Source organism: Saccopteryx leptura, chromosome 1 (genome assembly GCF_036850995.1).
Source record: "Saccopteryx leptura isolate mSacLep1 chromosome 1, mSacLep1_pri_phased_curated, whole genome shotgun sequence".
Lineage (NCBI taxonomy): Eukaryota > Metazoa > Chordata > Mammalia > Chiroptera > Emballonuridae > Saccopteryx > Saccopteryx leptura.
Genome location: NC_089503.1, coordinates 341,457,901 through 341,470,929, shown reverse-complemented (window position 1 = coordinate 341,470,929; position 13,029 = coordinate 341,457,901). Strand labels below are relative to the sequence as shown.

At 34.4% G+C, this 13,029-nt stretch overlaps 1 protein-coding gene across 2 annotated transcripts in view; it reads right to left on the bottom strand.

Annotated features, from left to right (window-relative positions):
* SNAP91 (synaptosome associated protein 91) overlaps positions 1-13,029 on the bottom strand; it is a 169,979-nt gene that overhangs the window by 83,618 nt on the left and 73,332 nt on the right. For both annotated transcript variants that reach the window (XM_066358936.1, XM_066358938.1), the window contains exons 10-11: positions 8,273-8,343; positions 1,505-1,532 (exon numbers count right to left, since the gene is read on the bottom strand). In XM_066358936.1, the coding sequence (XP_066215033.1) occupies positions 1,505-1,532; positions 8,273-8,343 (99 nt within the window). The remainder of the gene's footprint in view (positions 1-1,504; positions 1,533-8,272; positions 8,344-13,029) is intronic.

Sequence of the window (13,029 nt, the reverse complement as noted above, 5' to 3'; positions counted from 1 at the left end):
ACAGTATATATAGGGTGTCTGGGGCCCACCACGGCAGTCACGATGACAGTCTTCATGTCTGTAATGACAGCAATTACCTAATGGAAATTTTCCAAAGAGGAAAGAACACATTTATTACATTTTTTTTAATCTAAAAATTACAATGATAAAGATCATATGACCTCATTTATATGTGGAATCTAATTAACAAAGTGAACTGAGGAATGGAATAGAGGCAAAGGCAGGGTCACAGGGACCCAGAGAGAAAGGGGATGAGGGGATGGGATCAGAGAAGGTGAAGTGATTAGTGAAATTATATATACATAACACAAAGATACAGATAACAGGACAGCAAATCCTAGAGGGAAGGGGGGAGGGAGCTAGGGAGAGGGGGGCAAAGGGGATTAATGGGGGACATGGAGGTGGGGGTGAGGAAGTTATATTCAGTGGGACACTTGAATTCATGTACACACAATAAATTAAAATTAATAATAAAATAATTACAATGGCAAATGTAAACTACAGATCTATAGAAGGAAATACTGTTGTCACTTATAAACATAATCCTGTCCTTTAACAAGCTAAAAAAGGGATAGGGAAATAAAGAAATAAATTTATTAAGGCAGACTGACTAAAAGGCATGCTGGTAGAAAGACACCTAGCTACAATTTGTTAATCTACGATTAAAACAAATATATTATTATGTGCCTTACCTGTGTCACAGGGCTGTAATTCAGAGTATGTGACAGTGCTTTGTAATCAGTAACATTTGTTACATAGATATGTTTGTCTTCAGTTGTAATAGAAGTAAATGAAAATTTCTTCAACTTAAAAAAATTTAGTCCAAATAGAGGACTAAGTAGGCATTGCAATATTACACTGGACTTACAAAATATAAAGGACAATACCTAAAAACTTAGCTTATTTCTTCTCAAAAAGTTAAAAATAAAATTACTATTTGATATAGCAATTCCCCTTCTGCATATATACCCGAAAGAAATGAAAGCAGGGACTCAGATATTTGTACACTCATGTTCATAGCAGCTATTTTATTTAAAATAGCCATAAGGTGGAAGCAACTCAAGTGTTCTTTGATAGAAGAATAAATGAACAAAATGTGATATATATACATATATATACATATAAAATATATGTACAATAAAACATTATTCAGCCTTTAAAAGGAAATTCTGAAATATGCTACAACATAGATGAACTCTTAAGATATGATGATAAAAAAAATAAACCAATCACAAAAGAACAGGTACTCATTGATTCTACTTATATGAGGTCCCTGGAGTCCTCCAAGTCATAGAAACAGAAAGCAAAATAGTGCCTGCCAGGGACTGGGAACAGGGAAAATGGGGAGTTAATGTTTAAAGGGTACAGAGTTTTGCTTTGGGAAAATAAAAAAGTTATAAAAATGGATGATAGTAATGTTGCACAATAATGTAAATACACTTAACGTCACAAAACTCTACCTCACAAATGCTTACAACAGTTAAAATATGAAAAACAAACTTACCTTACTTAATGGAGAGGGAGCACCAGATCTAAAAGGCAACCAAAAAATTTAAACTAAATATATATGAATACAATTGGAGAAGCACATAAGTTCGATAATATTGCTTGGACAAACACTAACTTGTTTATACACAAATTACATTTTTTTAAAAGTAATGAACACACTATTTAAAAAATAGTTTTCATCTTTTACTCAATTATTATGTCCTCTTCTAATGGTTTCCATTCATTAAATTTCTAGTATTTAATTTTTTCCCCCTTTTTACTGGTCTAGTTAATTAAAGGGAAACTTTATGGAGGCCCCATGGACACGGGGTTCAGGCAGAAGGCCACCCAGCAGGTCAACAAGGTAGCGGAGGGCCTCACTTAACCTCTTCTTGGGGCACAGGTTGTTGGTGTGGCCACACTTCTTCCAGCAGTTGACAATGAAGGGGTGCAGGTGGATGGAACTCTTGCGGCAGATCATCCTGTCACAGCTGTAATTCTGGGTGAGCTGGTGGAGGGAGCGCTCTGTGAGGCCGCGGAGGAAGCACCAAGTGCAAGATGGAGTCTCTCCGAGTAGTGTGGTCTGAGAGAGTGGGGCCATCTTCCAGCTCTTTTGCCAGGGAATCGTCAGGCCAGTTGCCTTCTTTGTCTTGGACGTTAGCTTTGACATTCTCCGTGGTGTCACTGGGCTCAACCCCAAGGATGATGGTCTTCTCGTCAGGATCTTCAAAAAGTTCTGCATCTCTGTGACTTCTGGGGAGGCTGCTGTGCCCCCTAGTTCTTAAATTAAAATTTTTTCCCTACATCTCTAGCAATTCAATTCTTCAAGTTGATCATTACTGCCCATGTCCATCAAAAATAAACTGTCCTAATTGGAATATTAAAAATTTTGCCAAGACTTGGGAAAAACAATGTTTTATAGAAGTAAGAAAAACTCCTCTGGTTTATTATTTTAAGAAGTTAGACAGTTCATTCAGATTAAAGTATACTGTAATTAATTAATCATAATTGTGATGCATAAAAGGAGCACCTGAATAAAAATAAATTCCTTACAAGCCTTGTTCCTGAAATGTGTCTCAAATTCCTGAAGTTTGTATGTTTCTTCATGGTTATAATGAAATCTATGACAAATATTCCTGTTGTCCTGTTAGAACTGGTGAGAGCTTGAAAAAGAACATTACCTATTTCTATGGCAGTGAAAGAAAATTAGGAAGCAGTACATTCTTTAGTTAGGTTAGGGGAATAGTGACTGTTACACATCATTCTACAAAGGGCTTCCAAAACAGCTGCCTGAAAAGCTTACATTTTACTAACCTGAGTTGGTGGGAAATAAATAAATGATAAAACAAAAGAAATAAAGAATACATTTTAAAAAGAAGCCTAGTGTCAGGGTCTATTGTAGGATGTCAGGGATGTCTCACTACTTATCTTCAGAGAAAATACCACAGGTATAGTAGAACAAAATCAGCAGAAAGTCAGTAACTGGAATTTTATACAATATCATGACTTTTTGTTTTATTGGATATAACAAAAGAAATTTAGTAGTATTATATGCCTGAAACATACTTTTTATGTTCAACTTCATTTACAAATAAATCCCTGCCATTTTCTATTTAATTTTTAGTTAAAATTAACATAATGTAAGGGCACACACAGACTTCTGCTATATAATGAAGGCAGAAGCATAAGGGTAGCATTTACTTTGGTTATGTGTAGTTTGGCTAACTGTAATCTTAAGAATAACATATCCCATAAAGAAAAGGATATACCTTTATCTATATTGCTTATTTCAAAGAGTCCACTGAGACAAATGAATTCACAGTGTTCTCTTTATTGAAAAAATGTTATTATTTAGGCACCTAAAAATTTAGTAGAGCATAAGGTTGAAAATTCCCTAATGAGTTTCTGGCTAATAATTTCTCCACTCCCATCATTTCCCCCCGTATTTATGTAGAAGAGGAAATAAATTAAGTTTAAATAAAAATCCATGAAAACAACACCCTGAATTCAGCAAAGAAAACAGAGAAGCCATTTGACATGGTCACTTTCTAAGAATGAACCAACTGAAGTTATCTTTCAAGCAATTTTCATGAAGCATTGCTCAGTGGTATGGACACAATGAGAAACACCATTACAGAAATGAGATTATGCCAGTATTTTTTGAAATACATTTCCAAGCTAATATATAAAAATTTCCAACATATTCTATACTCTATAACAATAACAAAGATATAGTAAAAATGATAGAATTGCTCTACCTGCCATTAAATAATATCATGCTCAAATCTAAGTATAAAATTGGCACCGGAATTTTTTTGTTTGCTAAGCTTCTATATGAATGCTATTATTAAATGACACTTGTAGTTATTACCCCATGGATTAAACAAATGAAAATCTCCTACTGCCCACATTGAGCTATCATGCTCTTTACTGCATTGTATCTAATTGTCTGTTTAAATACCTGTATTCTCCATCAGATGCTAACTTCTTAAAAGCAAGGGAATCCATCTCAATGTTTTATATCCCTGGCACTTTACACAACAGCTAGCACTGTGTAGACAGTGAAACATATTTCATATTATCTGAGTTTTAGAATGAGAACACATTTATGTACTATTCTTTGTATAAAAATATAAATTAACCAAAAGTCTTTAAAATTGTTTTATGTGAAACTAAATAGTGACAATGTGTGATCTCTGTTCCCATAGACCAGATCCAGCCTTTGGCAAGATTTCATCAAAAAGGTGAGAGCCAGAGGTGATCTCATTGGAGCCATAACTTTAAATAAGATCATTAATCACTGATTAAAATCTGAGGGCTCTGAGGCTCAGAGAGGTAAATAACTTGCCAGAGTCTCATTATTCTTTAATGATGGATTAAAGACTCCAAAGTCTGTCAGATGCCCAGAGCCTGTCCTCGTTACACATTCCAGCTCTCCTGACGGAAACACGCCCAGCCTATCACATTTGTTCCTCCCTGTCACAATTCATAAACTGCTTTTTTCTTGTCCTTTCATTCATTTTCTATCCTACCATTGGTCATTTCTCCTGTATGAAAGAAACTGCTACAATATTTTATATATAATGACATTTATTAAAGACCTGTACTTATTTTTATTTCAGCTAGAGGAATTTAGCACATAGTGAAGAGTATTGGGAAAAATAAAACATGAATATAATTTTAGAAGGAAATGAATGACAATAGAATAATCTACCCTAGATTTTATAAAGTGCTACAGATAAACATGTAGATTTTTCTGATTCACATAGCAAATGTCAAGGTTTACTTCTAAGCTGTTAACAGTAAGCTGTCAAAAAATAAAATTTTGTTATTTCCTTTTTATTTTCTTTTCCAAGTAGGAGGAGGGGAGAGAGAGAGACAGACTTCTGTATGCACCCTGTCCGGGATCCACCTGGCAAAACCTGTATGGGACTGATGCTCTGCCCATCTGGAGCCACACTAGTAACTGAGCTATTTTTAGTGCCTGAGGTGGAGACTCCATAGTGCCATCCTCAGTGCCTGAGGACAATGCACTCAAACCAACTGAGCCATGGCTACTGGAGGGGAATGAAAGGAGAGGAGAGGAGAGGAGAGGAGAGGGGAGGGGAGGGGAGGGGAGGGGAGGGGAGGGGAGGGGAGGGGAGGGGAGGGGAGGGGAGGGGAGGAGGGGGGAGGGAAGGGGAGGAGGGGGGAGGGGAGGGAGGGAGGGGAGGGGAGGGGAGGGGAGGAAGGGGGAGGGGAGGGAAGGGGAGAGAACAGAACAGTCAGGGAATGGTGGAAAAGCAGATGGTCGCTTCTCTGTGCCCTGACTGGGAATTGCACCCAGGAATCCACACACCCGACTGATGTTCTACCACTGAGCCAACCAGGCAGGGCCAAAATTTTGTTATTTCTTATCCGCAATAATAATCCTTACATAGTCTGGTTATAAGTGCTAGCTATAAAAATAAACCACCAGAAAAACAAAACACAGATGTGAAAAATCTGTCTTCTAAATCTTGTTAATTACAACAGACTTATCCTCCATTTCCTTCACCCTCAACAGTTAGTAAACCCACATGTAAAATAAAATCAATTTCTCTCTTTTGTTCTATGGAACCATAGAAACAGACAATATACAAAGGTGCATCATACAGTATTGCATGAAATTTCAAAAATAAATATCAGCATCTTTAAGGCACTAAATATAAAGGGAATACATATATTTTTATAGTAGACATTTGAAAATGCTCTGTTGTATGCATTCACTTCAACTAGAGGTTAGAATAATTTTATATTGTTACTAGAAGACACAGAAAACAACTTTAATTTTCTTTATAAAAGTGTCTTTTGGCACTTCTGTCACATGACATGGGAAAATCTTTTGATTAGTAAACAAATGATAAGAAAAACTCTGATTTCTGACAACTAAAAGGAATATATTATATATATGTATCTATATATAAAAGATATATATGTATATCTAAAAGAGATTGTTAGTCTTGATACAAGAAGACCAATCTAAAGTAAAACCTTTTATGCCAGTCACCTTGGGAGACAAAAAAGTATAATGAAAAAGACACAGATGTGTAAAATGGACAGAAATCAGTTTTAAATGTTTTAAACACCAAATGTGGACTTTTAAGAGTGTTTCTTTTGCATTTTTAGTAATAATAAAATGCAAAAAAAAGTCACTCAATATAGTACTCACCCTTCACTTAAGTTCCCAAGTAAGCACAAACATACAAAGAAGAAAAGAGTTAACTTCCATAGTTCATTTATTTAAAAAATAGGGAATGAGCAAAAAACAAGTTATATGTGGTCTTAGCCAATTCAGAAAAGAAGTCTGACAAGTATAAAATAATTTTAAAGAAGAGAGAAAAATTATGCTCAGAAAAAGAAAATCCAAAACAGAAGTTTTTGCTTCACTGCTCTTAGATATATAACTATACATAGCTAAATTTTCCAAAAAACAGTTTGCAGCAGCCACAAGGGGGCGAATTTAGATTTGATGTTAAAATTGTTAGAGCTAATGAAATCCACTCCAGAAGGCTGCTTCTCCTGATATTGCAGCCTTGGCAGATTTAACAAGGGGAACGTGTGGATCTGTGCGGTGTGTGGGGGAAGCTGAGGGCGAAAGATGGCAGTGATGCTGACGCTTCACTGATGGGCAGCCCTTGTTGCCCGAGGAAGAGGCTCTGACTCTTGGGGATGTGCATACTGCATTTCCTTAGCTCAAGAGTTTCCTCTGCCACAGGTGCAGGGACTTTTCTCAGGCTTCCTCCCTCCTTTTCCTTAAATCCCAGGCAACTCACTTGGCTTCCCAGAAACTCTCATACAGGGTAAGCCCAGCAGTAGCTGGAAGTGGGCATCTTCTATTGTGACTTAATATACTTGTGTCTTTCTCATTGACATCAACTTATACACAAAACGCTGATCATCTAGGGCCGCATGGAAGCTGGGCGGACACTAGACTGTGGTAACAAGCCTGATAAAACCCTGGAAAGGTCCATCATTCCAAATAGCTCTGCCATAACTGCCTGAGAGATTTCAATACTATTGTTTATTCCCAGAAAATTTAAAACATGCAATAATTTTTATACTAACTTGGAGAAGATGACAGAAATAACGCTTAGCTAATAAAACAAACCAAAAAGTAACATCAAGACATGAGTCTAGATTCTTAGAGAATGCCGGCAGAAGAAAGCAGAAAGGAGCTGCATTTTGATAGCTGCATCATAGGTAAAATCCATGATCAGCCGACAGCCCTGCAATGATCAGTTCTTAGGTTGTCCTTGCTAACTTCTGCTGTCAATTCAAGTGAAGAAAACATAAAGCCAGGATGACCTACAAAGACAATTCAAACTGACTCTGTGGAGAAAGCTACACTGAGTGTTAAGTGGAGATAATAAAGTATAAAGTAGTCCCCGATTTTTAGAATTAAAAAATCTACTTAAACCACATGTGCGAAAAGAAAAAATGGCCACAACACAGGGCAGTGCATGATTAAGGATGGTTTCATGAGATGTTCCTCCCAGGATGTATGAGATATGCACAGAGATAAGGGGGTTAAGCATCCAAGACTAATGGAATTATCATCTGTGCAAGGAACAAAGAGTGAAAAGCCTTGCACAGACTCTTGTGAATACACAAGTTTGACACCAGCTAGAGCAAAGAAAAGGAATGGAATCTGACATTTTTTGCATGCAAAGAGGAAAAACAGTCAAAAATGTAAGTGTCTAACACAAAATCCAGTAAAATTGCACTTGCCTTTGTTTGACTGCTACTCTCTCTGTAGAAAGGGCTCTTATTAAAATGTCAGCAGCACGCCACACTAAATGGTCCAAGTAGGAAGAGTCTGGAGCCTAAAAACTATACGTGCAGGTTTTGCTTTTTTCACAGGGGGTTGTAACACAACAGTGTTCAAGGCTGCCTGTGAAACTGTGCTTGTTTTTACTCATGCCCAAGGATAACAAACAGCTTTAGTTTTTAAACATGAGCAACTCTTTTTCTGTATATTGTGAATCCCTTCTAAGGACAAATGTATAAATCAGCAGGTTCAGTGAACATGGGTACAGCCTACTAATTTGCTGCACTAGTCTGCAGATACATTCATTGCCTACACACAGGGTCACATTGTTATAAGTTAATGAAATGGAGTGTGGTTTTGAGGTAACCCAAAAGAATTACAATAAAGCATGCCCTAAAACTACAGTAGTAAAAGTTGTATTGTGACAAATCGCATTCTTGTAAAGAATGACTTTAACATTTTCCACCTTATTTAGAATATACAACTAATGCGTACTTGTTTCCAGGTTTCTTTCCTTCTAATGTGTTTAGATGCTGTTCAAGGGTCTCCATAAGACTGCTGGGAGCCTACAATAAGAAAGTAAGAATAAATGTCTGCATCGCTTGCTTTCAAAGTTTAAACACACTGGAACATCACTGTAACTTTGTATGGTGGAGGTCTGTAGGTGGGCTCCGACACCTATGTGAGATAATTTCATTCCGGTTCTTTTAGTATATAAATCTTTAAATTCTCAGAAATCTCAGACAAGCCCATTGTACATATACTTAACTCCACTGCTTAACAAATAGTGTTACAGTATGGTTTCAGTGCAGAGATTACATTGGTTAAACTTTTTCTAAGCTATTACTTATATGCAGCAAACTCGATTTTATTATTTTCACCATATATTTCCACATGACCACCATGAAAAAAGAATAGGTATTTGGATCCAAGTCAAAAATATAAGTGCCCAAATACAAACTTACAGAAATTTGAAAATACAGTAAAGTCTCATTTATCCATGTTTGACTGAAATATCGGGAAAAAATGCTACTATATTAAAAAAGAAGGGATAAGTGATAGTTGTGAGAGAAAGAATACAACTTTGGTAGTTAACAACAATTAAGATTTTCTTAAAGTGACTGAGTGTTCTTATAACATTTTAGGCAATATAAAGTGATGGCATTTTACTGTATATTAGAAAGAAAAATAACAGGTTCATACAAATATTTTACCCCATCTAATTTTATCTTTCACAGAGACTTTTAACCCAAATTAGACCTTAACAGCAGCATAAGCATTCAAAATATAGCATATTGTGAATGAAATATATAACTACATCTATAGATACACTGAATTTTGATAATTATATTTAAGTTATATAAAATTAATTTTGAAGGCCTTTAATTCACTATGCATACTGTTGAAAAAATAGCTCACATAACTCGAGAAAATTCCTATCACTATAATTTTATATTGTACTTATAATGACAAATTAAAATAAAATGTTATTTAAAATCTTTAATTTTGAAAGCCTGAAATAATGATTATTCACTTTAATTTCACAAATAGACTCATAAAGTGTCTTAACAATTATGTGATTATAAGTATAAATTACTAAGTAAAGAAACATGTAAATTTATAAATATAAATCACTAAGTTACAAAATATTAATGTGATCAAAGTGATCATTTAAGGTAGGAAGGAACAACTCTGAGTATTATCTAAAAAGTTAATGACTGTAGTGTAGAACAAATAAAGACTATCAGAGATATAATAAATTTAGAAAATTATAAAAATTAAAAGTTTAAAACATAACTTAGGTGAAAGCTGACTCGACAAATTCCAGTAAACTACAACTAGGAATATGCCTCTAAGTATAAAAAAATAAAATTTTATGACATAAAATAAATTTTGTCCCATAGAAGAAATAGTCAACTATATAGTTGTGCTAATTTAATAACCAGAATATACACTGTAACCTTAAAAGGAAGAAAACAGAAATGGCTTCATAATTTTTAGGTGAATCTCACCTGGTAACTTTAAAATTGTCATAATGATAATTATAATTTTCATCACAATGGAACCTAGGAAGGCTGGGCATATAACTTTAAACTTCTCATATTTTCATTTTTTCCCATTGAGAGCACAGTAAGAAAAAAATGTATCAAGCCATAGAAGCTCTCTATAGTTAGAAGACTCAGGTCCTCTGGATTTTAAATACAAAGTAAAAGAAATATGGTTCTATGCTAATCCTGCTAAAAAATGACAAATGCTATTTGTAGTCAGCAAATAGAGAACAATATAAGATAACAACAGATAAAAAGAGGTAGCATTTTCTCCTGTAACATTTGTTAGTTAGCTAAGCAACAAAAACCAAAACCAGTAACATAGTTGGCCATTTCATTCTTTTTGCCAAGTTTCTTAATAATTTAAGGAAGAAAATTTTTAAGTAAGTTAATAGTCACAACAGTCACAATGGCAATCTGACCAAGAATACAGACTACAAAATTAACCTTTGTCTTTAAGGGGAGTTATTTTGCAATACATTGCACATAAAATTAAGTTCAGAGCATTTTTATCTTAGAGGTTTAAAATGCTTCATTTTTTATATTACTTATGAGTAGTTTTGAAATCTAATAGGAATAAATTCCCCAAATGTATTTGAAAGGAAAAAACTTGCTTTGATAGTAATGTTCAGGAGTGCAGAAATACTGGCCTTCTCAACTACAGCTATGAGCATTTCCTGGCATACGATAGACAATAACCAAAAAATCATATTTCCAAGGAGCAAACCTTTGAAAATGCCTCTGCCATTTTAAAAGAATTTAAGATGAACAAAATATACTTAGTGGTATCTTTAGTTGCTTATATTTAAAAATGCCAGAGTCAATAGACCAGTCAGACGGAAACACCAACCCAAAGAATGAGAGTCAGCCTGTGCAAGGTAACAGATAACAGCAATGCATCACGGTTACCAATCCATCAGCAGTACAGTCTAAAAGGAGATCTTTCTTTACTAGTAGTTTTCAGATCAACCAGAACTGCTGACATCAAAACCTAAGATGTTTTACATAAATGGAAATACTTTAAATTTGGAATGCGTATACACACACCAAACAGAAAATAATATTTTGAAAATAATTCTTTTCTTGGGACAAATTCATAAATAATTTTGAGTCTAGGATCAAAAAGGAAGCATCCATTAAAATTCAGATGCTTAAGTGGAGGGGGGTTTGGGGGGCTGGGTGGAAAAAGTGAAGGAATTAAGCAAAACAAAATAAAACAGAACTCATAGACACAGATAACAGTATGATCACCAGAGAGAAAAGGGGATGGGGGAGGAAGAGGAGGGTGAAGGGGGAAGAGATGACTTGAGGTGGTGAACAAACAATACAATATACAGATCCTGTATTACAGAACTGTACACCTGAAACCTATAAAATTTTATAATCAGTGTCACCCCAATAAATTAAATTTAAAAAACCTAAATGGAAAAAGAAGCAACCAAAAGATCATTTGAATTTTTGATTGTTAGATCTAGGAAACCATTTGAAAGTACTGAAAAGAAATATCTCAGTTCTGATATCATAGTCACTTCTTACGCCAATCAGAACTTTTGAATGCTTTCACAAACCATTTTATTAATATACATAAATCATTTAAGTGCACTTATAATGACATTATATGCACAATTTAAAAAGGGCCACAGATGCCCACATTGGTATTTATTGTGCATTTTCTAACCTGAAAGATATCTATTAATTTCTCTGTTCCATCTTGCCACAAGAGGAATTCTAATTCTTTTTCAGTTACTAGCAGCTTACTCCTATTCCTGGTCAACGGCTAACACTGTGGTCTCCATCTCCTCTTTAACCCTTCTCTATGTTTCATATTTTTGTTTATTGCCATAGCTAGATTCAGTACCATGATGGCTACAGAGAAGTCTGGCAGAGAACAGTACCTAATCTCAAAGATGAAAACTAAGTCCACAAAAAATAGCATTTCTGACCCATCTCCAGATTAATTCTGATCTAACACTAAAGGATTAATCCTAGGGCAGCTCGCATTTCGGTGCAGACCTGCCTATACTGTCTGAGTGGGTCTAAATCCCCAGTTCAATTAGAAGACTCCATTTGACTTGTGGAAGGGACTCTAAATAAAAATTAATGAGTGTGTTTACCTCCATTACTCATATTCCAAATAGAAATCACAATTAGGTAACTGATTAGGAATTTTCAGAAGCACAGAATACACTTGCATTGAGATATAAATAAATTCTGGAGAAATGGACTATATACAGTTTTTTAAATGAGGAGGTAATTTTAAAATAAATATTAATAGTGATGTGAATGTGCCTCTTAAGGTCATAACAAAAGTAGAAGATATGAGATATCAGATTGTAATGAATATCTAGCACAGAATAGCTTTTTACTACATCCAGAATAAGATTTTACCTTAAGGATTTTATCTCTTGTTTTCCAAATAGTGTAAGTCATTACATAAAATATATATTATGTCTCTGAACTTCTTGAAAGAGATTATATAAGTTATAATAAATATAATAGTATCATTAAAAAATTAAACCCAAGTATGTGAATCCTTCTTTTAATGATATACTATAATTTTCTAATCTTAAAAACAAAAAGGTATTAAGTATTCCTTTAAACCTTCTTTGTCTTCCTTCAGACTCTACCCAAACTAGGTAAGACAAATGAGGACCTATTTTCTTATTAACTGAGAGCCTCTTTAACAATATAGCTAGTTTTTCTTTTATTCTACACTGTACTTGATTATATTCTCATTGTAGCAAAAATATTTTATACTAATTAATATTCTACACACTAGAAGGAGCTACTGCTCAACATTTAAATAAAAAAATATAACACCATCATGTCCTGATTGTTTTATGAATTTTGTTCTATGAATTTGTTCTATAAATTCTTGATGTTTCACTGGTATTTTAATTATATACACACAGAGGCAATTACTGTCAGTTTCTCTATCTTCTATATAAATAAAAATGTAAATGTTCATTTGTTCAAAATCTTAACTCTCTGAAAGTTCTTCATCGATTGCTTTGAAATTTTGATACAATGTTGCATTTGAATACGTGCATTTTTATATGCCTATGAATATGCGCGTTTTTATACACCTACTATTATATAGATGTCACACCTGTGACAGGTAAAAACATGCTTTTTTTGAAAAACAGCGTAATCTGTTGGATGTAAAAGCAACACATGCTATACGAAATATTTTACAATTATATA